The 27,058-nt window shown below is 44.6% G+C and overlaps 1 protein-coding gene, 1 long non-coding RNA gene and 1 pseudogene across 7 annotated transcripts in view; 2 read left to right on the plus strand and 1 right to left on the minus strand.

Annotated features, from left to right (window-relative positions):
- LOC124001391 overlaps positions 1-1,049 on the plus strand; it is a 62,022-nt pseudogene extending 60,973 nt beyond the window's left edge.
- Positions 757-3,613, minus strand: LOC124002006 (tRNA (guanine(37)-N1)-methyltransferase-like). 2 transcript variants are annotated; one of them, XM_046309217.1, is made up of 5 exons: positions 3,469-3,613; positions 2,653-3,278; positions 2,274-2,398; positions 1,533-2,172; positions 757-1,101 (listed from the first exon to the last, which is right to left on the minus strand). In XM_046309217.1, the coding sequence occupies exons 1-5, from the start codon at positions 3,531-3,533 to the stop codon at positions 1,046-1,048; spliced, it is 1,512 nt and encodes a 503-aa protein (XP_046165173.1). In that variant the 5' UTR covers positions 3,534-3,613; the 3' UTR covers positions 757-1,045. The 2 variants fall into 2 exon arrangements, with proteins under 2 accessions (XP_046165173.1, XP_046165174.1); XM_046309218.1 differs by having other exon boundaries at positions 3,393-3,491.
- The window catches only part of LOC124002007, a 36,966-nt gene continuing 13,515 nt past the window's right edge, over positions 3,608-27,058 (plus strand). For 2 of the 5 annotated variants that reach the window (XR_006832892.1, XR_006832896.1), the window contains exons 1-3: positions 3,608-3,827; positions 11,609-11,727; positions 25,978-26,044. This is a non-coding gene — a long non-coding RNA (uncharacterized LOC124002007). Of the gene's footprint in view, positions 3,828-11,608; positions 11,728-11,998; positions 12,066-12,576; positions 13,252-25,977; positions 26,045-27,058 lie in introns of those variants that run through there. The other 3 variants (XR_006832893.1, XR_006832894.1, XR_006832895.1) reach the window with 3 other exon arrangements.

Consider the following 27,058-nt stretch of genomic DNA (forward strand, 5'->3'; position numbering starts at 1 on the left):
TGGAGTGGCTACGGGTAGAGTTTCTATATCCCACTTTGTCCAGGCTAAAAACATTATTTCTGCCATGTGCCCGCTCCGCTGCCTACGTAGCTGCTGTGCTGAGTGTTCCGCTGCCTACGTAGCTGCTGTGCTGAGTGTTCCGCTGCCTACGTAGCTGCTGTGCTGAGTGTTCCGCTGCCTACGTAGCTGCTGTGCTGAGTGTTCCGCTGCCTACGTAGCTGCTGTGCTGAGTGCTCCGCTGCCTACGTAGCTGCTGTGCTGAGTGTTCCGCTGCCTACGTAGCTGCTGTGCTGAGTGTTCCGCTGCCTACGTAGCTGCTGTGCTGAGTGTTCCGCTGCCTACGTAGCTGCTGTGCTGAGTGTTCCGCTGACTACGTAGCTGCTGTGCTGAGTGTTCCGCTGCCTACGTAGCTGCTGTGCTGAGTGTTCCGCTGCCTACGTAGCTGCTGTGCTGACTGCTCCGCTGCCTACGTAGCTGCTGTGCTGAAGGAGAGGGGATAATAGACTACAGGTGCTTACATTAGGATGTTGCAAAATGATATTTTTAACTGAGACGTTTCTTCTCTCTTTCTGTTTGCAGGTATCTGAACCACGTGCGCATTGCCCAGCCCCAGGACATGGCCGTCATCGAGCCATCCAGGATGCCGTTACTGGACTGACCCCCTCTGGAACATGAAGCTGCTCCCTCCCCCTGTTCTACATTGGAGGGAGCGATGGACAGTGGACTTTGGTCTGAAATCAGATCAGGATATATATGTTGCCATTTTTGTATGATCTTATTTTTTTATTTAAAAAAACAAACGCATGAAGCCAGTTGTTGGATAAGAAAACTATTGAAACAATGCCTATTTGTGGGACCTGGACAATGGACCAGTATTTCAAATACAGTCAACACATACCTGTTTGTATGTTCTTTTTAGGTCAAGGCATAACCATGATTTAGATCATGTCAGCCTTATTGACACTATTATAAAATAACATGAACAGAGTTCAAAAATAAAATGTACAATTCAAGGTCTCAGAATGAGCTCCTTGGTCAAATATATTCAATTTGTTGTCTCCGCACACTTTTGTCTCTTTGGGGCTGGTTCTTCTATGGCTTCTGAGGAGAGGACAAATGGTATTAGTATTTTCAGTCTACAGTCTTTCAGAGAGTGCATGTGTGATACTGTTTAGGGTTGGTGCCAATTCAAATTAAATGTGACATTTCAAATCTTGAATTATATTTGAATTCATTCAAGTTATTGCATTGGAATTTGGACTGTTTGATATAATCTTTGGAATTTCTTATTTGTACATTTCCCAGTTAATGGAATTAATGCACTTAGTATCAAATTGACTGCAGGATTTGTTTTAAATAATTACAACTTTATTTCCAATACAGCTAGGCTGTCAGAATAGTGACATAAGCCTGAGGGAATTGGAATATGTTGGATAATATTGAAGATTGAAATCTCTGAATTCAAAGACTGACCTGGAGTCTGAATTGGTGGAATTAACCCCAACCCTGATACTGTGTGAATGAAAGCTCACCTGTCTGTGTGCTCTCTCTGCTGAAGAGAACCTCTTTGGGGATGGTGAAGCTCACACACATCATCTCCTTGTTGGGGGCCACGTTCCGCACTAGATGTACAGAGCACAGCCCCTCTAGGGAGAACCCCAGGCTGGCTGAGGCCCTTTCCACCACATCTTTCTGGGGGTCATCCTCCTTAGAGAACCCATAGCAGTGCACCTGCGGCAGGTTCACAGCACAGGAATGTCCCTGGTCTAGCAGGCCTCTGAAGGCATCCAGGAACTCCAGGGCCAAGGCAGGAAGGTTCATGACCACATGCACACTGACTGTCCCCTTCATCATGACAGGCAGCTGCTGCTTCAGTGGCCCCTGGATGAAGGCCCTGCCATCCAGGTTAAAGGTGGTGACCTTACGCTCCACCTTGTTCAGTTTGCAGTTGTGCTGCAGCCAGCGGTGAGACTCGGGGTTGAGGTCGTTGGCCAGCACAGTGCAGCCACGGCGGGCAGCGGGGATGGCAAAAGGACCCACGCCAGCAAACACATCCAGCACAGTGTCACCGCGTTTCAGAAGAGCCACCACACGCTCATGCTCGGTGCTAAGACGAGGGTTCCAATACACACGGGAGAAATCAAACTCGTATGTCACGCCGTTCTCACGCACCTGCAACAATGAGAGGGAGGGTAAGGGAGGAACGCGATGCCCACGCCTCTGATTTCACCATGAAATATGTTGAATCAAAAGCACAATCTCATAGGACTTACTTTAGCCACCATATTTTCCTCTCCAGCCATCACCTCCATCTTGAAGTTGCGGTAGGCGGAGTCGATGGTGTTGGTCTTATTGACCACACAGGTCACCCCAGGGTTCTTATCCATTATGACTTGGCCTGGTAATGGATTTGCAAGACTGCATCATGTCAGTGAAACAATGAATCGGCACTATCGTATTCCTCACACACACACACTTAACGTATTTCATCTGTAGCTAATTGACCACTCAGGAAATACAATCCTGGGAGCGTGGTCAGGGATTCAAGAGCATAAAATACATAACCCGTCAATAGCATTACTGTTACCCATGCCTGTCTTCTGACAGATTGTTGTGATGCAGAATAGTACATTATGTTTGTGGCACACTCACCTATGAGGTTTCTGTAGGGCAGCTGGTGCTCCCGCAGGTTCATGTGCGCAATGTGACCCACTCGACTAAACCCCGAGGTGACGTCTTGGCCTTCTGGCAGCACAGCGCGCAGAACCTCCTCACTCTTCAGGTTGTCATAAGTCAGCCGCAGCTCGTACCGCTGGAGCTCTTGAGGTACTCCAAATGACTGCAACGCCTCGGCTTCTGCATCGCTGAATGAGCTGGGTGAGGAGACACTGGCAGGGTCCAGCAACAAGAGCCTCTCGTCATCGCTGCCTTCAACCTCAACCACTCTTCGTATGCCCGGGCGCTGGAGTGCTACTTTTTTCAGGCTCTTAACCAATTTATTGAGGACTTCTTTTGGCACACGCAGGGCTGGGACAATAACTGTCTGGGAGAAGACTTCTTTATCCAAACAGGTCATACCTCGGACCTCAGGAGGAGCGGTGTATAGGCTGGGATCCATCCCGCTGTGTTGATGCTGCTCAAGCATCGGCTTCGAAACACTCTCAGAACAAGTTGATGCTCGGTCCGGCTGCAGGACCACTGAACACAGGGTCCGGTATCGATAGCGAGATTTCACGCAGTTTTGAGTTTGTAGTAGTGAGAAGATACTAGGAACAATCCTGCGAAGACAAATCGTAGAGGTCTCCTTAAAATATGACCTAAATATCAACATTAGAAAAAATGACTAACTAATAGATATGACAAATGATTGGCAAACAACATTGAATGCTTACTTGTTGTTAATATTATTGCATTGAAAGATCATTACTTTATTCAATAAAACCATAAACATTAAAACGCATTCCCCACCTCAACATCGCTTCTGCAGAGCACGCGCATGTTAAGACGTCATCATTAGTGGACTTGCTGTGCATTTCTAGCCAATCCGCGACGAATAAAACCGAAGCGTTTTCATGTCATATGACCACCTCAAATCAGCTGTTGCATATACGGGTCCTCATAGTGGAGTCGATTTAGTTGGTTAAAGGAAACGCTGTATCCATCAGGCACCACGAACTGCACAGATGAGGTAGCTATTGTATTGGTTGTTGTAAGTAACTTACTACTAACCTCTCGCTCGAGGTCAAATCACCCGGACACTGATTATCAATGTAGAAGGCACCACCGTTCACACTGATGGCAACGAGACCACCCCTCTCCTGGGAAATGTAAGTGAGCATTCAGCCTCAAGCCAGGAATAAAGAGGCATCAGTTTAATAATTGTGTGCTCACTTATTGGCATCCAGGATTTCGTTCACGTTTACGTTTATTTCTGCAACAGATCCCTTGTATGTTCCAAGGTTACATGTAGCCCACAACAATTGATTTCTAGTAGCTATGCAGTCTATTATAAACTGGGTGGTTCTAGCCCAGAATGCTGATTGGCTGACAGCCGTGGTATATCAAACCGTACACCACGGCTATGACAAAACATTTAATTTTACTACTCTAATTATGTTGGTAACTCGTTTTATAATAACAATAAGGCACCTCAGGATATGTGGCCAATATACCACGGCTAAGGGCTGTATCCAGGCTCTCTGCACAGCGTCATGACTAAGAACATCACTTAGCCGTGGTATATTGGCCATATAACGCACCCCCTCAAGCCTTGTTGCCTAATTATAAACGGGTGGGTCTAATCCTGGTTGCTGATTGGTTAAAACCACATTCCAGCTGGTGTCTATTCTACATGTTACCACCAGCTAAAGCTATTCATGCCTATTTACTATCTCCCATTACTTTTAGACTAGAAATTGGTTTTCAATAGTGGAGATTTGTATAAAACTTGGTCTGCCTGACATTTGCAACATTGTTTAAATATTGAAATTCGATCTCCAGCTGTAAAGTAAAATAGTCAGAAAGGAAGACTGGCAGGTAGGTAGTGGACATGAATCACATGCTCAATCTGTGCAATTCTATTTCACATGACAACTTTAGTTCCACTTGCATTGTCTCTCTCAGCACTTTGGAAATCATGCACATTCTAATCTCATGCTGTTTGTCATTGCAAGTCCACATTTTACAGTGGTTTGGCCCCAGGGAGTTACAGTACACAACTCACTAGAATTCATGGTTTTTTATTTATTCTCGAGTAAACAGATGGTGACTGTTAGGCTACGTATTTCTTGCTGTTTTCGATGTGGGGCCATTCCACTTTAACGGAATTAGGCTGAAACTTTCAACGTTTTAACAAACCATAACTCTATGCACTAGGACTACTTTGAACAATTTACACAGAAAATCTTACAAAAACACTTAATGGAAGAACTGTACAGATGCTAAATTTGGGAAAAGAATTACAGCAAAATCTCCCTCTGTATTAAGATTCAAAGATGTCTGCAGAAATAATGGGGTGTCAGCAATGAACTGCCTAAACATCAGACTGTTACCAAGGTTACCCCATGGATATTCAGTTTAAAAGAAGTCTGCCTAAAAAGAGTCTCTATAAGCCACCATTTTGAGGAAAATTATATTTCCTTTTTTACCGGTTTTCTGTGCTGTTGGTATTTTTGATGGTAGGAGGTGGAGATGGGGTGTCCCCAGGAAAGTGTTGTTTACCCAACATTATGTGGCGCCAATGGGTTCTGTAGCTTGTATTTTCAATCTCCTGACATATTGCACTTGATGGACAATAAGTAAACAATAGCCGAACGTAGTTGACCGAAGCACGTTTCCTCACAATCAGCTGGAAGTGTTTGTGAAATTTGCCTGCTGGTTGTGTGGGACGATGTTGGGTTAGGCTCATCTATATAGTGTTTATCACGTGAATTGCGTCGGTATTGAAAATAGAAAACCAAAAATACAAATCGATATACAGACCAGCGTACTGACGGTTAAGTTGATAACACTTCCCAGTGGTTATTTTGTGTCAGACATGGGGACAAATTCTGAGGTCAGTAAATTGAAATTCCTTTTGTTTAACATTCTGACTTGTAATGGGTCTGTTTGGGAATGCTAAACATATATGTTAGAGATGAAAGTGTAAGTATTTAATAATCGCATTCTAAAATAGGCTAAACTAAGACATGACTCCTTGAGTTTGAAAACATTTATTTAGGTTATTAAACTACAGTAAGTGAAGTGGATTTACACCCGGTAACAGAATTAGAGTAACATAATTATCTCTTGGGGGATCTTTACTATACATAAATGCATAATTATGGATATCATTCTCTTCATGGTGATATGTCCTAAATAGGTACAAATATGCAATATTGCATTCATTTTTCTTTTTTCTTTATTTAACTAGGCAAGTCAGTTAAGAACAAATTCTTAATTTCAATGACTGCCTAGGAACAGTGGGTTAACTGCCTGTTCAGGGGCAGAACGACAAATTTTGTACCTTGTCAGCTCGGGGATTTGAACTTGAAACCTTTTGGTTACTAGTCCAATGCTCTAACCACTAGGCTACCCTGCCGCCCCATGGGAATTATTCAACACACTGGCTATTAGTTTGAGGTCCGCCACCAAGCTAGACCAAATTTGGTTGGTCCAGATCGGACCAAATCTGAACCAATCATAGATGTCTATGTTTCTCAAGTTTGGACATCACAGTACATTATATTATACTGTACTCTGTACTCTTCTTTACTGTACTGTGGTGCCCAAACATGTGAAACATAGACGTCTATATTTGGGCCAAATCAAGGCCGGTTTTAACCAGCCCAAAAGAACGATGTCAGTGGATGTAGAAATCTATTTCAAATACTTTTCGACGTCCAATGTCAGTGGGTGCGGATGCTGGTTACAGTAAATGGGAAGAGAGGGGGGGGCTCATGGGTAGGAGTCAGTAAGACCTGGGAGAGGTAACGTTAACTAGAGAGGGGGCTCATGGGTAGGAGTCAGTAAGACCTGGGAGAGGTAACGTTAACTAGAGAGAGAGGGGGCTCATGAGTAGGAGTCAGTAAGACCTGGGAGAGGTAATGTTAACTAGAGAGAGAGGGGGCTCATGAGTAGGAGTCAGTAAGACCTGAGAGAGGGGGCTCATGAGTAGGAGTCAGTAAGACCTGGGAGAGGGGGCTCATGAGTAGGAGTCAGTAAGACCTGGGAGATGTAATGTTAACTAGAGAGAGAGGGGGCTCATGAGTAGGAGTCAGTAAGACCTGGGAGAGGGGGCTCATGAGTAGGAGTCAGTAAGACCTGGGAGAGGTAACGTTAACTGGAGAGAGAGGGGGCTCATGGGTAGGAGTCAGTAAGACCTGGGAGAGGTAACGTTAACTCTCCCAGTTCATCTCAGCCCATGCCTCCCTCCAGTCCCTCGACTTCTTGGCCCTGACGGAAACATGGATCACCACAGACAACACTGCTACTCCTACTGCTCTCTCTTCGTCCGCCCACGTGTTCTCGCACACCCCGAGAGCGTCTGGTCAGCGGGGTGGTGGCACCGGGATCCTCATCTCTCCCAAGTGGTCATTCTCTCTTTCTCCCCTTACCCATCTGTCTATCGCCTCCTTTGAATTCCATGCTGTCACAGTTACTAGCCCTTTCAAGCTTAACATCCTTATCATTTATCGCCCTCCAGGTTCCCTCGGAGAGTTCATCAATGAGCTTGATGCCTTGATAAGCTCCTTTCCTGAGGACGGCTCACCTCTCACAGTTCTGGGCGACTTTAACCTCCCCACGTCTACCTTTGACTCTTTCCTCTCTGCCTCCTTCTTTCCACTCCTCTCCTCTTTTGACCTCACCCTCTCACCTTCCCCCTACTCACAAGGCAGGCAATACGCTCGACCTCATCTTTACTAGATGCTGTTCTTCCACTAACCTCACTGCAACTCCCTCCAAGTCTCCGACCACTGCCTTGTATCCTTTTCCCTCTCGCTCTCATCCAACACCTCCCACACTGCCCCTACTCGGATGGTGGTATCGCGCCGTCCCAACCTTCGCTCTCTCTCCCCCGCTACTCTCTCCTCTTCCATCCTATCATCTCTTCCCTCCGCTCAAACCTTCTCCCACCTATCTCCTGATTCTGCCTCCTCAACCCTCCTCTCCTCCCTCTCTGCATCCCTTGATTCTCTATGTCCCCTATCCTCCAAGCCGGCTCGGTCCTCCCCTCCCGCTCCGTGGCTCGATGACTCATTGCGAGCTCACAGAACAGGGCTCCGGGCAGCCGAGCGGAAATGGAGGAAAACTCGCCTCCCTGCGGACCTGGCATCCTTTCACTCCCTCCTCTCTACATTTTCCTCCTCTGTCTCTGCTGCTAAAGCCACTTTCTACCACGCTAAATTCCAAGCTTCTGCCTCCAACCCTAGGAAGCTCTTTGCCACCTTCTCCTCCCTCCTGAATCCTCCGCCCCCTCCCCCTCCTCCCTCTCTGCAGATGACTTCGTCAACCATTTTGAAAAGAAGGTCGACGACATCCGATCCTCGTTTGCTAAGTCAAACGACACCGCTGGTTCTGCTCACACTGCCCTACCCTGTGCTCTGACCTCTTTCTCCCCTCTCTCTCCAGATGAAATCTCGCGTCTTGTGACGGCCGGCCGCCCAACAACCTGCCCGCTTGACCCTATCCCCTCCTCTCTTCTCCAGACCATTTCCGGAGACCTTCTCCCTTACCTCACCTCGCTCATCAACTCATCCCTGACCGTTGGCTACGTCCCTTCCGTCTTCAAGAGAGCGAGAGTTGCACCCTTCTGAAAAAACCTACACTCGATCCCTCCGATGTCAACAATTACAGACCAGTATCCCTTCTTTCTTTTCTCTCCAAAACTCTTGAACGTGCCGTCCTTGGCCAGCTCTCCCGCTATCTCTCTCTGAATGACCTTCTTGATCCAAATCAGTCAGGTTTCAAGACTAGTCATTCAACTGAGACTGCTCTCCTCTGTATCACGGAGGCGCTCCGCACTGCTAAAGCTAACTCTCTCTCCTCTGCTCTCATCCTTCTAGATCTATCGGCTGCCTTCGATACTGTGAACCATCAGATCCTCCTCTCCACCCTCTCCGAGTTGGGCATCTCCGGCGCGGCCCACGCTTGGATTGCGTCCTACCTGACAGGTCGCTCCTACCAGGTGGCGTGGCGAGAATCTGTCTCCTCACCACGCGCTCTCACCACTGGTGTCCCCCAGGGCTCTGTTCTTGGCCCTCTCCTATTCTCGCTATACACCAAGTCACTTGGCTCTGTCATAACCTCACATGGTCTCTCTTATCATTGCTATGCAGACGACACACAATTAATCTTCTCCTTTCCCCCTTCTGATGACCAGGTGGCGAATCGCATCTCTGCATGTCTGGCAGACATATCAGTGTGGATGACGGATCACCACCTCAAGCTGAACCTCGGCAAGACGGAGCTGCTCTTCCTCCCGGGGAAGGACTGCCCGTTCCATGATCTCGCCATCACGGTTGACAACTCCATTGTGTCCTCCTCCCAGAGCGCCAAGAACCTTGGCGTGATCCTGGACAACACCCTGTCGTTCTCAACTAACATCAAGGCGGTGGCCCGTTCCTGTAGGTTCATGCTCTACAACATCCGCAGAGTACGACCCTGCCTCACACAGGAAGCGGCGCAGGTCCTAATCCAGGCACTTGTCATCTCCCGTCTGGATTACTGCAACTCGCTGTTGGCTGGGCTCCCTGCCTGTGCCATTAAACCCCTTCAACTCATCCAGAACGCCGCAGCCCGTCTGGTGTTCAACCTTCCCAAGTTCTCTCACGTCACCCCGCTCCTCCGTTCTCTCCACTGGCTTCCAGTTGAAGCTCGCATCCGCTACAAGACCATGGTGCTTGCCTACGGAGCTGTGAGGGGAACGGCACCTCAGTACCTCCAGGCTCTGATCAGGCCCTACACCCAAACAAGGGCACTGCGTTCATCCACCTCTGGCCTGCTCGCCTCCCTACCACTGAGGAAGTACAGCTCCCGCTCAGCCCAGTCAAAACTGTTCGCTGCCCTGGCCCCCAATGGTGGAACAAACTCCCTCACGACGCCAGGACAGCGGAGTCAATCACCACCTTCCGGAGACACCTGAAACCCCACCTCTTTAAGGAATACCTAGGATAGGTTAAGTAATCCCTCTCACCCCACCCCCCCTAAGTTTTAGATGCACTATTGTTAAGTGACTGTCCCACTGGATGTCATAAGGTGATTGCACCAATTTGTAAGTCGCTCTGGATAAGAGCGTCTGCTAAATGACTTAAATGTAAATGTAAATGTAACTGGAGAGAGGGGGCTCATGGGTAGGAGTCAGTAAGACCTGGGAGAGGTAACGTTAACTAGAGAGAGAGGGGGCTCATGAGTAGGAGTCAGTAAGACCTGGGAGAGGTAACGTTAACTAGAGAGAGAGGGGGCTCATGGGTAGGAGTCAGTAAGACCTGGGAGAGGTAACGTTAACTAGAGAGAGAGGGGGCTCATGAGTAGGAGTCAGTAAGACCTGAGAGAGGGGGCTCATGGGTAGGAGTCAGTAAGACCTGGGAGAGGTAACGTTAACTAGAGAGAGAGGGGGCTCATGAGTAGGAGTCAGTAAGACCTGGGAGAGGTAACGTTAACTAGAGAGAGAGGGGGCTCATGAGTAGGAGTCAGTAAGACCTGGGAGAGGTAACGTTAACTGGAGAGAGAGGGGGCTCATGAGTAGGAGTCAGTAAGACCTGGGAGAGGTAATGTTAACTAGAGAGGGAGAGGGGGCTCATGAGTAGGAGTCAGTAAGACCTGGGAGAGGTAACGTTAACTAGAGAGAGAGAGGGGGCTCATGGGTAGGAGTCAGTAAGACCTGGGAGAGGTAATGTTAACTAGAGAGAGAGAGGGGGCTCATGGGTAGGAGTCAGTAAGACTGTCTTTAAAAAAAATCCTTGTGCATTGAAATTCCTTTACCAGAACCCAACATATCTTTAACTTCTAAGACTTTTTGTGGTAGCTGTTTTCTAAGACTCCTTTTCAATCTGTTTGACCAGAAATCAAAGCCATTACTTGTGCCTAATTTTTAAGATGAAAAATGTATCTATGCCTTAATTTCACAAAATGTAAAGGCTCTTAGCTTTCATTTGCCACCCAATTTTATATGTTCCTATGAACTTCCCATGTTGCTGCTCATGGGACCTTTTTACATGGAAATTACCTGATAAACATTATTTATTTATCACACATCCCACTCTAAAGTGACGCTAAAGAGAACCCTAGAGTTATTGACGAGACAAATAATGACCCCTAATATGAGGTCAAGAATTGCAACACAAGTCTTTAAAATGACTGACGGTTACTCGTTATGATGACTGATTACAGCTCAACAAACAGGCCTACAAGGGAAGTGGAGCACCTCAGACATTTCAGTGCAGGACAGAGGGAGCCTCTCCTCTAGCTAGTTCACATATCCCCTCTTGTAGTTAAGGCTAAGGGAACTCTGTCATAAAGATCTGTTGTGAAGGCCTATGTCAAAATGCAGATCACTCTTAGAGAGCACTACAGGTCCACTACTGCATACTCTGATAACCCCAAACTTCCCCTGCATTATTAGTCTGCTGTATATTTATCCCTCCTGATGTAATAATAGCGCACTTCCTATCCACCACTGCTGGAACCATGACTATATCAGATCCAATAACTCCTAGGTTAATCCAGACTCTCATACTCTGGTTTGCGTTGACATTGACACCAGGGTTGTGGCTGGATCTCCAGGATATCCCCTATTAGAGGCCAAACTGAACCAGGCATCATCGTCAATACACCCAGCTCTGGCAGCTGTCCTGCAGGCTAGGGCTCAAATCCACTCTCCTCATGTCCTATTCCATTCACTGATCCCACACTACATTCCACTGCAGTGTTCTCATCACAGTAGCACAGTGGGTCTCAGAAAGCTTTCCTCTAAATTGACTCGCTTCCTGGAGTAGGTTAGAATTCGACATTGTTCTTTCATGTAATAGTACGTTATTTTATAGTGAGCTGATTGATTTGACTGAGCTATCTGTATGTTTACCCCCCCCTTTCTCTTCTGTCTCTCTCTCTTGCTCTATTATCTCTCCAGAGGAGGCAAGGGATAAAGGGGCCTCCTTCATCTGTCTTCAGTCTGATGAAGGTCATCATGGGCAGTGCCATCCTGGACCTGGCCTACGCAATGGCCAACACCGGTATAGTGAGCTTCGGGTGAGTAGAACAGATATAAGCATAGTTTAAAGTTAAAATATAGAGCTGCCCCCTAACTCCTTCGTTTTGTGCTCACTACTCAGCTCTTTCTCTAGAAGCTCCACGCCTCTACACCTATCTCCTTTAGTAGCGAAATGATAACTGTAGGTTGTTCTAGATGTAGTAATTTCAGCTGCAGGGACTGAGTGGACAGGAGTCAGTATTTTACATTAGTGTGTCACTTTGATGTGAATGTGGTGAATATTGACTCCTGTCCACTCGGTCCCTGCAGTTGCTGCTAGTGTCCAGTCTGGCAGCTTACTCTATACACCTCCTACTGATGCTGTGTGATCTAACAGGTAAGTTGGCATTCAGATCTCCACTCAAACATCAGTTGAATTTCATTAGGCTGCCACTGTGTAATGTCCATTTAGCTCTTACAAAATAAAACGTTTTTATTTTTTTATTTTTTTTATTTGTATTTCTTATTCACTCTATATACGAACAATAACTTAGATGCACACAAACAATGACTACATCTCATCTGCCCAGTCCTGCATGCTCACCCCCCCATCCCTAGTGCCTACATTATTGTTTGCCACTTGGCCTTAAATTGTAACCATTTGTATTCCTCGGTCGCCCATGCTATTTCATTATTTCAATACAAAATCATTAGATGTTTTCATTGTGTTAATAATGGAGCTTTGATTTTCAAGTTTAGTACATGTTTTTTCAAGATGAGTGATGAGAAGCAAATCGTCCAGACTAATTGGGTATCTCATGACACCCCCATGTGCCATGTCTTGAAATATGCAGACAGATGGATATTTGTTCTTTACATTGTAAAACTTCTGTCACCCAACTTTCTAGCTCCGCCCACAACGTCCGGAATTTGTAGCATTCCTAGAAAGCATGGATTATTGAGTCATTAGTTTTACACTTAGGACATGACTCTGCCGTTGTGCTGTAGAATTTGTGAGTTTTGTCTCTTGTATAATACATTCTATACTTCAGTTTATACTGTATTTTCGTTAGTTATGCTCCAATCAGTTATTTTTACATCTGGGTTCCAATAGTTTATATTTTTTTCTTAGAGATTGTCAGTTGGATATGCTCTCTGCAAGGTTTTGTGTATCTTCCCTATCATATGAACATACTTTTCGGACTCAAATAAGATTCCCTCAAGGTTGTTTTGATGTCCAAAAGATTTAAAAATCTACATTTCGTGATAAGTTGCATGTATTTGAAACTATCTACATTGGTCAGTCCAAAATTACTTTTTAATTTTATCAACCAGATAAATGTATTTCCTGTTACCAAGTCATTTACAGTTTCTATGCCTTTAGTTTTCCTTGTGGACCAATTTATTGTTGAGTTCTGAAAAGCTATCCAGCTATCCAATGATTGTTCCATAGGGTTGTGTTTTTAGGGAGTGATATTGGTTCTCGTAGAATACGTTTCATTTTCTTCCATATTGTTATAGTGTTCTTAACTATGAAGTTAATGTTTTTATCTTTATCCTCTGAAAATAAACACATAAAAAGATTCTGGAGATGAGCATCTTCAGTATGTTCCCATTTGGTGCATTTAACTATATATAAAAGCCTTTGTTAGCGAGTTGATACAATTCCAAGATGAAGGTTTAAACCCTCAGAATTAGGAAGATGTGAGAGATGTGTTTTATTTGCCCATTTAAAGTGATATGACCGAGTGTACTTTTTTAAAAGAATGTCTTCGGTGGGGTAATTGGTAATACCGAAAATAAATGCAAAAACGTTGTCAGCCATGCCGTTCTACAGAGGTTTATTCTACCTGTAAGATTCATGGGAAGATTTGAATTGAATTAGATCTGCATTCATATTGTTGAGTAATGGAATATTTATTTATGTTTGTTATTTATTAAGCATCCTAAGGATTCAATATTTTTGTGGTCAACTTAAAGGATTGCTGGGGATCGTCAGTTATTTTTCCTATTGCCATTATTTATTTTTTTCCACCTTTTTATTTGATATCCTGAGATGTTTTAAATGATTATGAAAATATTTTCATAAAATGTATTTCAGCTGGAAAGGTGAAAGCTTCCAAAGTTTTGAATAGAAAAGTCCATTCAAGATGGTTGAAAGTCTTTTCAGCATGAACAGCCATTTATTGATAAATCTGTCTTGTTTGTTTGCGTATTGTATTAAACTGCATTCGGAAAGTATTCAGACCACTTGACTTCTTACACATTCTGTTACGTTACAGCCTTATTCTAAAATTGGGTCCTCAGATCCTCAAAACGTTCTACAGCTGAAACATCGAGAGCATCCTGACTGGTTGCATCACTGCCTGGTACGGCAATTGCTCGGCCTCCGACCGCAAGGCACTACAGAAGGTAGTGCGTACGGCCCAGTTCATCACTGGGGCTAAGCTGCCTGCCATCCAGGACCTCTACACCAGGCGGTGTCAGAGGAAGGCCCTAAAAATTGTCAAAGACCCCAGCCATCCCAGTCATAGGCTGTTCTCTCTACTACTGCATGGCAAGCGGTACCGGAGTGTCAAGTCTAGGACAAAAAGTATTCTCAACAGTTTTTACACCCAAGCCATAAGACTCGTGAACAGGTAATCAAATGGCTACCTGGATTATTTGCATTGTGTGCCCCCCCCCCAACCCCTCTTTTACGCTGCTGCTATTCTCTGTTCATCATATATATGTAACGGATGTGAAACGCTAGCTTAGTTAGCGGTGAGGCACGCTAAATAGTGTTTCAATCGGTGACGTCACTTTCTCTGAGACCATGAAGTAGTGGTTCCCCTTTGCTCTGCAAGGGCCGTGGCTTTTGTGGAGCGATGGGTAACGATGCTTCGTGGGTGACTGTTGTTGATGTGTGCAGAGGGTCCCTGGTTCGCGCCCGGATATGGGCGAGGGGACGGTCTAAAGTTATACTGTTACATATACATAGTCACTTTAACTATACATTCATGTACATGCTACCTCAATTGACCTGACCAACCAGTACCCCCGCACATTGGCTATCTGCATTGTGTCCCACCACCGACCACCCACCAACCCCTCTTTTACGCTACTGCTTCTCTCTGTTTATCATATATGCATAGTCACTTTAACCATTTCTACATGTACATACTACCTCAATCAGCCTGACTAACCGGTGGCTGTATGTAGCCTCGCTACTGTTTTTAGCCTCTCTACTGTTATTTTTCACTGTCTTTTTACTCTTATTTCTTTACTTACCTGTTGTTCACCTAATACCTATTTTTGCACTGTTGGTTAGAGCCTGTAAGTAAGCATTTCACTGTAAGGTCTACCTACACCTGTTGTATTTGGTGCACGTTACAAAAACTTTGATTTGAAATGGATAAAATTATTTTTCCTACCTTGATCTACAAAAAAATGTTTTGCAATTTAAAAAATAATAAAATATATATATATAAAATATATATATATATAATTACATAAGTGTTCAGACCCTTTGCTATGAGACTTGAAATTGTGCTGAGGTACATGGTGTTTCCATTTATCATCCTTGATCTTTCTACAACTTGATTGGAGATGATTTGGAAAGGCACACACCTGACTATATAAAAAGGTCCCACAGTTGACAGTGCATGCCAGAGCAAAAAACAAGACATGAGGTTGAAGGAATTGTCCGTAGAGCTCTGAGACAGGATTGTGTCGACACAGATCTGGGGATGGGTACCAAAACATTTCTGCATCATTGAAAGTCCCCAAGAACACAGTGGCCTAGATTCTTAAATGGAAGAAGTTTGGAACCACCTAGACTCTTCCTAGAGCTGGCCGCCCGGCCAAACTGAGCAATCGGGGGAGAAGGCCCTTGGTCAGGGAGGTGACCAAGAACCTGGTGGTTACTCTGATAGTGTTCCTCTGTGGAGATGAGAGAACCTTCCAGAAGGACAACCATCTCTGCAGCACTCCACCAACAACGCTTGGAGTTTGCCAAAAGGCACTGTGGCAAAAAAGGGGCCGAGTGATAAATGGCAGATATATGTGAGGGCAGAACTAATAAACTGGCTCTGCCATCACACTAAAATGGCCACCCCGACCAGAACTACAGATCACAAAATGGCCAACCGCCAAAACTACAATTCCCCAAAGCAAGGGGAACACTTAGATAAAGGGTCAAGACAAACCTGGAAGATATAGAGGAAGGGGCTGGGGGATATGTGAATCAAAGAGAAAGTGACTATATATGTATATGTGTGTTTGGATTTGCCATGTGTCACCTGGACTGTTTTGGACTTACCCGTTGGCGTTTGGACCTACCGAGAACCCGATTCGTGTACCGAACCCTGCTATCCTTGACCCATTCTTGCGGCCTGGGTGGACCAGGATGGAGAAACCAACACACAGGTACTGTCCTGTTTGAAAGAACTCTCATTCTGATGTGATTTTGGTGACGGTCTCCCTCTTAATTTGTGACAAACTCTCCTAACCTTGAATAGGTTTGTCACACGTGGTGGAGAATGCAGGCAAAGTGTGGTCTGAAGTGGATAAAAGGACTAACCGTACCGCTGGTTAGGTAGGGATAATTTTTTTAAAGTTATTACTCCAAAGCAGGGTCAGGTTTTTCTGTGGCTTTGTTTGGTTTGTACATTTTGCTCAGGGAAAATGAGTATGGAGGGAGCCATACAGGCCCTATTACAGGCAGCGGCAGCCCAACGAGGCAACTAGAGCTCAACAAATAGCTAATCGGGATGCAATGCGAATGTATCAGGACACGTTACAGGTCCAGCACCGCACCAACCAGCTGCTCAGAGAAGAGCAAGAGAAACACCCGGGAGTTAAGAGAAGATCTAAAGAGGCTAGCGGCCAAAATTGGGGCTCAGTTACCAGCTGTAAATACCCAGAGGCTGGCCAATCATTTTCTTCAAAAAATGACAAAGCAGGACGATGTGGAAGCGTACCTCACCATCGAAAGGACAGCAGAGAGGGAGAAGTGGCCAAAACAAGAATGGGCAGGCACAGGCGTATTTCGACCTGGAGTTGAAAGATGCACAGGATTACGATAAAAGGAGAGATTCTAGGAGTGACCGATACCCTGAGGGCACATTGCTTCCACCAGTGGGCCAATAGACCTGACCCCCCCCCCCCGAACAAAGCTGTTCAAGTTGATCCACCTGGCACGGAAATGGTTGCGACCAGAGACCCATTCATCCATCGAGACCATCGTAGTCGACTAGTTTTTAGGGAAGTCTACCCCGAGAATTTCCACGATGGGTTGGCCAGAACGAGGTACTTTCCGCCAACCATGGTTGAACGGTATTGTATGGCAGGCACAGGAAGAAAGATCCCCATTCTCCTAACCTGGGCGAACCAGAGGACGGGGTAAGACTGTTCCAGCATTGGGAGGGGGAAGAAAGCAGCGTGGGGCCGTGAGGAAAGAATCCGACTGGGGGGGCGAGACACTACGGGGAAAAATCCAGAAACTGGGACTTGGGACCCTGTTTTCTGTTTCAATTGTAATTGATTGGGACATATTGTAGCATACTGCCCTATTAAAGAGCCAATGCAATGTAACCTTGGTGGAAAAAGAAGAAACTGATATATTGTATGCGTGTCCTGTGGTAACCACTGTACTTGAAAGACCAAGAAACTAACATATGTGCATGGTGAAGGTTGAAGGGAAAGAGGTTGCAGCCCTGCTTGATTCCGGCAGTATTTTAACTGGTCGTTGCAAACCTAGTGCCGACTCATAAACTGGATATAAGTCACGATGTCAGTGTTACGTGCATTCATGGGAATAACTGCCCGTACCCCACAGCCTTAATGAGCATACAAACCTAGGACGGGCTGCTGGATTATGAGGTCGGCGTGGGCCCAAAGATGCCATATGATGTAATACTGGGTAGACCTAGCTCATGGGCATATTCTGGGTAGACACCTCAGTGTCGATAAAACCCAAGACCGGATTGTAAGGAAGTTTTACTGGCCAGGAATTCAGGCTGAGGTGGCTCGACATTGTGGAGAGTGCACTGAGTGCCAGTTAACAGCTCCCCGACCAGCTTTTAGAAGCCTGTTTGTGCCACTCCCCATAATCAAAACACCATTTGAGAGGATATCGATGGACATAGTGGGCCCACTTCCCAAATCCGTCCTTGAGTGGCCCGGACTTGAACTTGATTGAACATCTTTGGAGAGACCTGGAAATATTTGGCAAGCGACACTCCCCATCCAAACTGACAGAGCTTGAGAGGATCTGCAGGAAATAATGGGAGAAATTCCCCAAATACAGGTGTGCCAAGCTTGTAGCATCATACCCAAGAAGACTCGAGGCCATAATTACTGCCAAAGGTGCTTCAACAAAGCACTGAGTAAAGGGTCTGAATACTTATGTAAATGTATTTTTTTTTATTACAAACATCTCTAAAAAACCTGTTTTGCTTTGTCATTATGGGGTATTGTATGTGGATTGATGAGAAAAAAATAACAATTTAATCAATTTTATAACAAGGCTGTAATGTAACATTGTTGGAAAAAGTCAATGGGTCTGAATACTTTCCGAATGCACTGTATGTATCAAGTTTGGTAGGACTTTTGCTTATAAGCTTCGTGGTTTAATTTAACTTGAATAACTGTTTTAAAAGGAAGTTTCTAAATTTGATTGAACTTTTGCGGAGTATGAGATTATCATTCCCCTAATGTACGCCTTAAAGACATCCCTAATTATATTGGGGGTCTGCTTTATTCTGTCATCTGTCTACATTTTGTCATTTATTATTTAGTCCATGTATTTGAATACATTTCGGGTCCAGAAGATGCACTCTGTTCATTCTCCAAATTCTGTAACTAAGAGTATTTTCTATTGGTGTAATTATGCATGACACCAGAGAATGATCCGATATCCCTATATCATGAATGTTTTAAACTAGTAAATTGATGAGTGCATTTTTGGAAATAGAAATGTAGTTGATTCTTGAATAGCTTTTCTTACTTGGAATGGTGAAGCAGATTTACATAAATACTCATTAGATTTTATTTGCCGTGCTCACTTCCTTAGCCAATATTGGTGTTGAAAGTGATCATTAACATAACACTGTTTAGCATAAACTCATAAAACAGCCAACAGAGTGAATGATGAAGTTTTGGGTTCCCATCATCTCACTCCACTTCATAGTTTTTCTTACTTGGAGAAAAAAGGAGTAGACTTTTGTTGTTGGGAATAGTGATCTTTAGGTGTCCTGTAAATTATTTGTAGGGATTACATTTTTCAGCCTCTTTAGAGGCGTCTGTCAATCATTTGTGTGAATTAGGAACTATTATTTTAGCAGGTGACCTATCTGGATTTTTTTTCCCCAGCTTTTTTTAACTAGGCAAGTCAGTTAAGAACAAATTCTTATTTTCAATGATGGCCTAGGAACAGTGGGTTAACTGCCGTGTTCAGGGGCAGAACGACAGATTTTTACCTTGTCAGCTCGGGGATTCGAACTTGCAACCTTTCAGTTACTAGCCCAACGCTCTAACCACTAGGCTTACCCTGCCGCTCCATTTGATCTAATATAGCTTGAATTTTGTCTAAAATTGTGGGATATACAATGAAATCCGTGTAAGGTATAATTCAACATCAGAAAGGTAATTTTTACATTATAATCTACAGGATTCTCCTTAATCAGGTAAGAAATAGCCCTAAAACATGCTATGATTTATTGATTCTGATATTAGTGAAAATCTGTTTGTATGCCTAGTACAGTACTACACAGAACACTGTTATGGAATCTATTTAGAATCTACGTTGGAAATAATCTATCATACAAGTAACCCCCTTTCAATTATGTTTATTCTTGTTGGAGTTAATTCACATCCAAAACTTGAGGGAAGGTCAGCTTTGCTTTGCTCGTACATTTTGTTCTCAATGTTGCACCCTTGGATGTAGTTCCACTGTCACATTTTGGAATGAAGTAGCACCATTAAAAAGTAACATGTCTCAGATCACTGTGAGGTGGATGTGGGTGGCTCCGTTTACAGTCTCAGTGATGTCACAGCCTCTGAGTATCAGATGGGTCTCGGGTGGGGAGTGGGAGGGGCTAAGCCTGGGCACATTTCCTGTAACTGCTAGTTTGACTAGTGTTTACTGCAGTCAAACTGGGACTCCTGCTGGAAAACAAAGCGCCCTTCACCACTACCACTTCCCTGTGTGGCCATTGGCCTGAGTCCCTGATAACCTTTAACGCCAAGCCACTGTCCCCTCTGGCTCTTTCCATATGGAGCTGGAACACACTAATTGGTCTGATGGTGACCCTCCCAGTCCCACCTTTCACAATGATGAGAGACCTAATGGGATCCCCTCTCCTACCTACCTACCTCCCTTCCTCCCTCAGCCCTACTTCTCACACAGATGGGAGCTGAGATGATCTCTCTTGCTCACTCATTAGCAGGAGGGCTGAGTGGGTTATTATTGCCATGCCCTGTGGAATGTTTGTGGTTGTCCCAGCATGGAGCAGTGTGTGAGGGCCTATGCACTGCCATGCCCCCCTGTGTCTGTCCACACGCTTGGCCCCCTTTTTATAAGGGGTGCATTTAGCCCCACTCTGGGTAAACACTTATCTACCCTGCCAAAGGCTGATGGGCCAATTTACCTTAATTACTGCATGGCTTAGGGCTCTCACAGACCCCCACCCCCTCTCTTGATGAGATGAAAGTGCCTCTGGGCTGTGTTAAATACACCCTCCCACTGTGTCCACAGGGTACACGCATACACAATATACAGTACACAAATTGTCCTTTTTTGTTGATAATGTCCTTATTGCAACAACTTTTGATTAGATTTTTTTTTAAATCTTATTTTTATGCACAAGGCCTTATGTTTTGATTTGTATATTCTCCACTACCAATGTGTCTGCATTGTGGTGCTTGTGAAATATGTTGTACACTTGCAGTAAAAGACTGCATGGCAGCCCAATTCTGATCTTTTTCCACTAATTGATCTTTTGCCCAGTCAGATCAGCACTTTTGCCCATAATTTGGCAAAATATCAGAATTGGGCTGCCTGTGTAAAAGTGATTCCATCATGTTTCATCATATGGCCCATGGCAAAGTATGTATGGACATGTGAATCTATTTTTGGCATGATCTAAAAGTAGGCTCACGTCAGGGCCTGTAATCCACAAAGCGTCTGAGTAGAAAATTGGTTTTGCGTGCTGAGAATATTTTACTTCTACTCTTATGGGTACAAATAAAAGCTATGCATGGAGCCTCTTTAGTCAGAGTCCCACCTAGTCGACAAATATTTAGGAGACCTCGAGTTGTTCTAACCAGTTAAGGGATACCAGCAGATGTCTTGATAATAGAAAAAGGCAGCGAGTCAGTGGTTCCTGTGCCAAATTCTTGCGCAATTGCTTTTTAAAAGAATGTATTGATATTTCTATATGATCAATCCATAAATAATCTACACCTGCAACCATATCTCTCGCGCGTTTGACAATGATTTTACATGTGGCCTATTTCACATGATATCTAAAATGAATACAACCACAAGGCTAATAAATAATCACATTTTTCTTTCAATTATTTAATGAACCTATATCACATTGTTTAAAGAAGCCTACATTGGGAATGGATATAATAATTGGGCAATTAAGGCATTTGATTGTGTTCAATGAACATTATTGAAATGTCTAAAGTTTTATGCAACATTATGGGCAAGTGACTACCGTGCCAAAGCGATAGTCGTTAAACGGTAGTGACGAGTGTGTTGATATAACTGTAATATTATCAAAATTCAGATTTTTAACGACCCTCGGGATTGGTAAAACAAATAAACACTGCTCAAAAAAATAAAAGGGAACACTAAAAGAACACATCCTAGATCTGAATGAATGAAATACTCTTATTAAATACTTTTTTCTTTACATAGTTGAATGTGCTGACAACAAAATCACACACAAATTATCAGTGGAAATCAAATTTATCTACCCATGGAGGTCTGGATTTGGAGTCGCACTCAAAATTAAAGTGGAAAACCACACTACAGGCGGATCCAACTTTGATGTAATGTCCTTAAAAAAAGTCAAAATGAGGCTCCGTAGTGTGTGTGGCCTCCACGTGCCTGTATGACCTCCCTACAACGCCTGGGCATGCTCCTGATGAGGTGGCGGATGGTCTCCTGAGGGATCTCCTCCCAGACCTGGACTAAAGCATCCGCCAACTCCTGGACAGTCTGTGGTGCAACGTTGGTGGATGGAGCGAGACATGATGTCCCAGATGTAATCAATTGGATTCAGGTCTGGGGAACGGGCGGGCCAGTCCATAGCATCAATGCCTTCCTCTTGCAGGAACTGCTGACACACTCCAGCCACATGAGGTCTAGCATTGTCTTGCATTAGGAGGAACCCAGGGCCAACCGCACCAGCATATGGTCTCAAGGGGTCTGAGGATCTCATCTTAGTACCTAATGGCAGTCAGGCTACCTCTGGCGAGCACATGGAGGGCTGTGCGGCCCCCCAAAGAAATGCCACCCCACACCATGACTGACCCACCGCCAAACCGGTCATGCTGGAGGATGTTGCAGGCAGCAGAATGTTCTCCATGGCATCTCCAGACTCTGTCACATGTGCTCAGTGTGAACCTGCTTTCATGTGTGAAGAGCACAGGGCGCCAGTGGCGAATTTGCCAATCTTGGTGTTCTCTGGCAAATGCCAAATGTCCTGCATGGGACTGTAAGCACAACCCCCACCTGTGGATGTCAGGCCCTCATACCACCCTCATGGAGTCTGTTTCTGACCATTTGAGCAAACACATGCACATTTGTGGCCTGCTGGAGGTAATTTTGCAGGGCTCTGGCAGTGCTCCTCCTGCTCCTCCTTGAACAAAGGCGGAGGTAGTGGTCCTGCTGCTGGGTTGTTGCCCTCCTACGGCCTGCTCCATGTCTCCTGATGTACTGGCCTGTCTCCTGGTAGCGCCTCCATGCTCTGCACACTACGCTGACAGACACAGCAAACCTTCTTGCCACAGCTCGCATTGATGTTCCATCCTGGATGAGCTGCACTACCTGAGCCACTTGTGTGGGTTATAGACTCCACTCCGTCTCATGCTACCACTAGAGTGAAAGCACCGCCAGCATTCAAAAGTGACCAAAACATCAGCCAGTTAGCATGAGAACTGAGAAGTGGTCTGTGGTCCCCACCTGCAGAACCACTCCTTTATTGGGGGTGTCTTGCTAATTGCCCATAATTTCCACCTGTTGTCTATTCCATTTGCACAACAGCATGTGAAATGTATTGTCAGTGTTGCTTCCTAAAGTGGACAGTTTGATTTCACAGAAGTGTGATTGACTTTGAGTTACATTGTGTTGTTTAAGTGTTCCCTTAATTTTTTTTGAGCAGTGTATATACCTCCTAAGACATTCTAAACTCTCACCATTACAATAGCAGGAGAGGTTAGCATTTTGCCTCCAACTTTCTCACTCAACATCATTTACGATTAATTTAGGATTATCAGTAATCATGGTAGCATCCACATTAATTTAGAAACATTTTATTCTTATTTACAATAAAAGTGACTCCAAAATGACACTACATTATTTAGCATTAATTTATATTGGGTGCAAAATAATCTGAAACAACCAAAACAAACAGCAAATGCATCCAACAGGTTTGTAGAGTCACAAGTTTGATGCAGTCATTGTGTGCTAGGAATATGGAACCAAATACTTAACTGTTGACTACTTTAATACACTTAAGTGAATTTGTTCCAATAATTTTGGTGCCCTAAAATGGGGGGGACTATGTACAAAAAAGTGCAGTAGTTTCTAAACGGTTCACCCGATATGGATTAAAATACCCCCTTGTATCATTTCAAATCCAAAATGCTGGATTACAGAGCCAAAGTAACAAACAGAGCCAAAGCAACAAAATTGTCGCTGTATTAGGCAAGAATTTAAGAGTAGGCAAAGTGACCCTGTCAGGCCAAAAAAAATCTGTTTTACCATTGCAACATTTAATGTATAGACACATTCACCATTGTCTGAAGCGTGCGATTGAGTTTACAGCTGGCGATGGCTCATCTTGATTGGTTATACCCATAATTTGCAACAATGTCAATGAGCTTCATGACCATCTTTCCATTGCAGTACCTCAAACCGTCTGTCGTGATTACCAGCGAAGAAACTTTTATGAATTTAATTTATTGCTGGCTCAAGTTTGTCTGGGCATCCAAAAACCTACTCAGTGCTGGGAGCTTTTTTTTGTTGTCTTAAAACAGGTTTTAACAGGATTCCTAAGACCTTTTCTGAGACGCTTTGTCAATATGGTCTTTGTGTTCCACATGACATACTTCAGATTAAACTCCAGGCTAAGTGTTGTCATGTTCTGTATTTATCATAATGTCTGTGAGCTCTGAGAGAATGTGTGAGCCAGGAATATCACACTGTAGCTATACCACTGGGCAATTATGTCTCAGGAAGGGAGATTACTGGCACCCCCATAGTAACTGCTCTAAATAAAGCAGGCCAAAACTGTAACTGCAGTTAATCCAGGCCCAGGGCAGAGACAACAGCTGTAGTCGTTCCACCTCAAAAGAGCACAGGGAAGAGGACAAAAAACATTATTTTGTTGAAATATAATTTGATCAGTGAGAAATTAAGCTAATTGATCGCACACAAATAAGTTATTTATGTTTGACCAAGTAAGTAGTAGTGCTCCCGAGTAGACCGTCATTGTAAATAAGAATTTGTTCTTAACTGACAAAAATATGAAACTGCGGCTTGGAATATTGTCTAACATTGTCGAAAGACCCATGGGGCGGCGCACAATTGGCGCAACGTGGTCCGGGTTAAGGGAGGGTTTGGCAGGGATGTTCTTGTCCCATCGTGCTCTAGCGACTCCTGTGGCGGGCTGGGTGCAATGCATGCTGACACGGTCGCCATGTGTTCGGTGCTTCCTCCGAAAGGGTTTGTGTGGCTGGCTTCCGGGTTAATCGGGCGTTGTGTCAAGAAGCAGTTGCGGCTTGGCTGGGTTGTATTTCGGAGGATGCACGGCTCTCGACCTTCGCGCCTCCGGTGTCCGTACGGGAGTTGCAGCGATGAGACAAGCCTGTAACTATCAATTGGATACCATGAAAAAGGGGTAAAAAGTAAAGAATGAAATGTAAAAAACTGATACTGTATTCTGTTTGGGTGGGCTTGGTGTGGGATTTGGGTGGTCCATGAGTGACTTGACTATTTATTTGGATCTTAATCATTGTTAGGTTTGATCGCAATCAGATGTTGTGTACTATATTTATTTAATATTATATGAATCCTATTAATTAAAATGGGCAATTTGGGTGGAATCAATTATCTTAATTTCTCTTTAAAAAAGTTTCAGGAATGCTTATCTTATCCGTTTCTAACTACAGAAGCAATTTCAGAACAATCTGAGATGCTAGGTATCATAGTTTGCTGAAATGACATTGAACAACTTGTTGGCATGTGATGCTGGGGTTCCCTCACACATCCTGTGAGAAAAACGACACTGTTAAAGGCACAGTATTTCATCTTTCAACTTCATGTGTATCTGTGTGAGTCCATGAGAGTGGCCTAGTGGGTGTGTCAGTCTGTGTGGGAAGTAGTGTTATTGGAAGAATTTTCTAATGAAAACAATTAGTGGATCAGTTGGGATTAGGGTCTAGGTTAGTTTAAAGGAGATGGGAAGACCAGACCCAGGACAGTCTGGTTCTGGTCCCAGGCAGCTAGCCCAGGCCCTCCCTCTTTCCCCAACCTAATCCCTAACACTGTTTCCCTTTACCATAGCCACTGACTAACTCTCTCTCTCACTTACCCTGATCCAAACACTTCTCCCCTCACTTCATTTGCACCATCTGTCCCTTTGCCCCTCTCTCTCCTGCTCTGTCATATTCGGGGTGGCAGTCTGACCCACAGGAAGTGACCTAAAGTCCGGCCTCTGATTGGCTGTCAGAAGAGTTTGGGGGGAGTGAGGGGGCGAAACACCTGGATTAGCGTCAGGGATCATTATGGTTAGCATTCCTTCCCTTTCCATTCTGGCCGCCCTGACGGGGCTTCTGCAGTGGGAACATCTGCATAGTGTCTAACTCAGCACAGCAGGCTTAGCTGGGGGGGATCCCCAGAGTCTGCTGCCCCACCTCTGTCAGCTTGCTAGAGACGAGGACTAATATTCTAAACCTGTGTCTGTCTGTCTGACCTGTGGTTGGAACAGCATATTTGACTGATATTTGACTGTATTTGCTTTTGTGTGTGAATAATGTGTTTGCACTCCAATAACTCACTCTTTTTAATGACCGTCTCTGATATTCCTCCCCAGCCATGTCGTCATACATGTTCATCTTGAAAACCGAGCTTCCTGCAGCCATCGCCAGCTTCCTAAGCCGGTACGCATAAGCTTCCAGCATTATCAATTCAAATAAGAAGACCTTTAAACAAACATCAAATCCTAGGAATCATGCCATTCTTTCCCTATGGTGCATTAATCATATGACCTGACTGACAGGCAAAATGCCATTAGAGCAGATTTGGATCAAACAACAGACATAAGATCAAGAGAATACTAACCACAAGGCTACAAAACCTGGAATCAACTACCCATACCTAGCCAGGCATCAGAGATTCCTCTAAGATCACATGACGAATGTGGAGGAAATATGTCACCAAACCAAAATACACGGCTACACTGTTTAGCAGGGCTTGGAGAAAAGCCTGTGTGGTGTTGTATAACGTGGAGCAGCAGTGGAGGAGAGAGAGAGAGAGAGAGAACCATTCATCAGACCCCATCAGCACCCAGTGTCCTGTCCTTCATTTGGGCCTAGCTGCCTGCGTAAATGTACCTTCCACTCTCCCTACCCCCTGAAAACAGCCCACAGAGAAGTCCAAGGCCAAACTTTCTACTTCTATCATTTTATTATCAGCCACACTGAGCAGAGCAGAGTGCTGTGGCTGGCCCAATCCGTCAACATCTGACTCTTCCCCTTACAGCTGCTTTGTATTAGAGGCTCTCCCTCGCCCCAAATCTCTCGCACATGTTCCCCGGAATCAGAGCGATACAACGGGATATCAGTTCTGCCATTCTAATTATGGCCCACGCTGAGGGAAACAAAACAGTGCTGATAATGAGTGGCTTTGGGATGTTAACACACTTATTGAAGCACATTAAACGCTAAATAATACATTTGATTTATATTAAAAAGCATTCTCTTTGCAGCCTCATTTATCTTTATCCCAGAGTAAAAGAGTTGTGGTCTATTTTGGAGCCTTTGGATTATGTCTTTAGTGATTTATGTACTGCCTACAATAAGTCAATGGGTCCTTGTTAAAGCCTACTGACACAGCCAGGTTTCTACAGTGCTACCATTTTACAGTAGTCTCCTAAATATTTTGCTGTGCTGCCT

Source organism: Oncorhynchus gorbuscha, linkage group LG17, assembly GCF_021184085.1.
Source record: "Oncorhynchus gorbuscha isolate QuinsamMale2020 ecotype Even-year linkage group LG17, OgorEven_v1.0, whole genome shotgun sequence".
NCBI classification, from domain to species: domain Eukaryota; kingdom Metazoa; phylum Chordata; class Actinopteri; order Salmoniformes; family Salmonidae; genus Oncorhynchus; species Oncorhynchus gorbuscha.

What these genes read in the sequence shown, in the direction of transcription:
- LOC124002006 (XM_046309217.1), bottom strand. Translation starts at nt 3,533, where the DNA reads ATGCACAGCAAGTCCACTAATGATGACGTCTTAACATGCGCGTGCTCT. An exon ending in GCCCTACAGAAACCTCATAG is followed by an intron (nt 2,399 to 2,652) that starts GTGAGTGTGCCA and finishes ATCCATTACCAG; the next exon opens with GCCAAGTCATAATGGATAAG. An exon ending in CAGAGAGAGCACACAGACAG is followed by an intron (nt 1,102 to 1,532) that starts GTGAGCTTTCAT and finishes TCCTCTCCTCAG; the next exon opens with AAGCCATAGAAGAACCAGCC.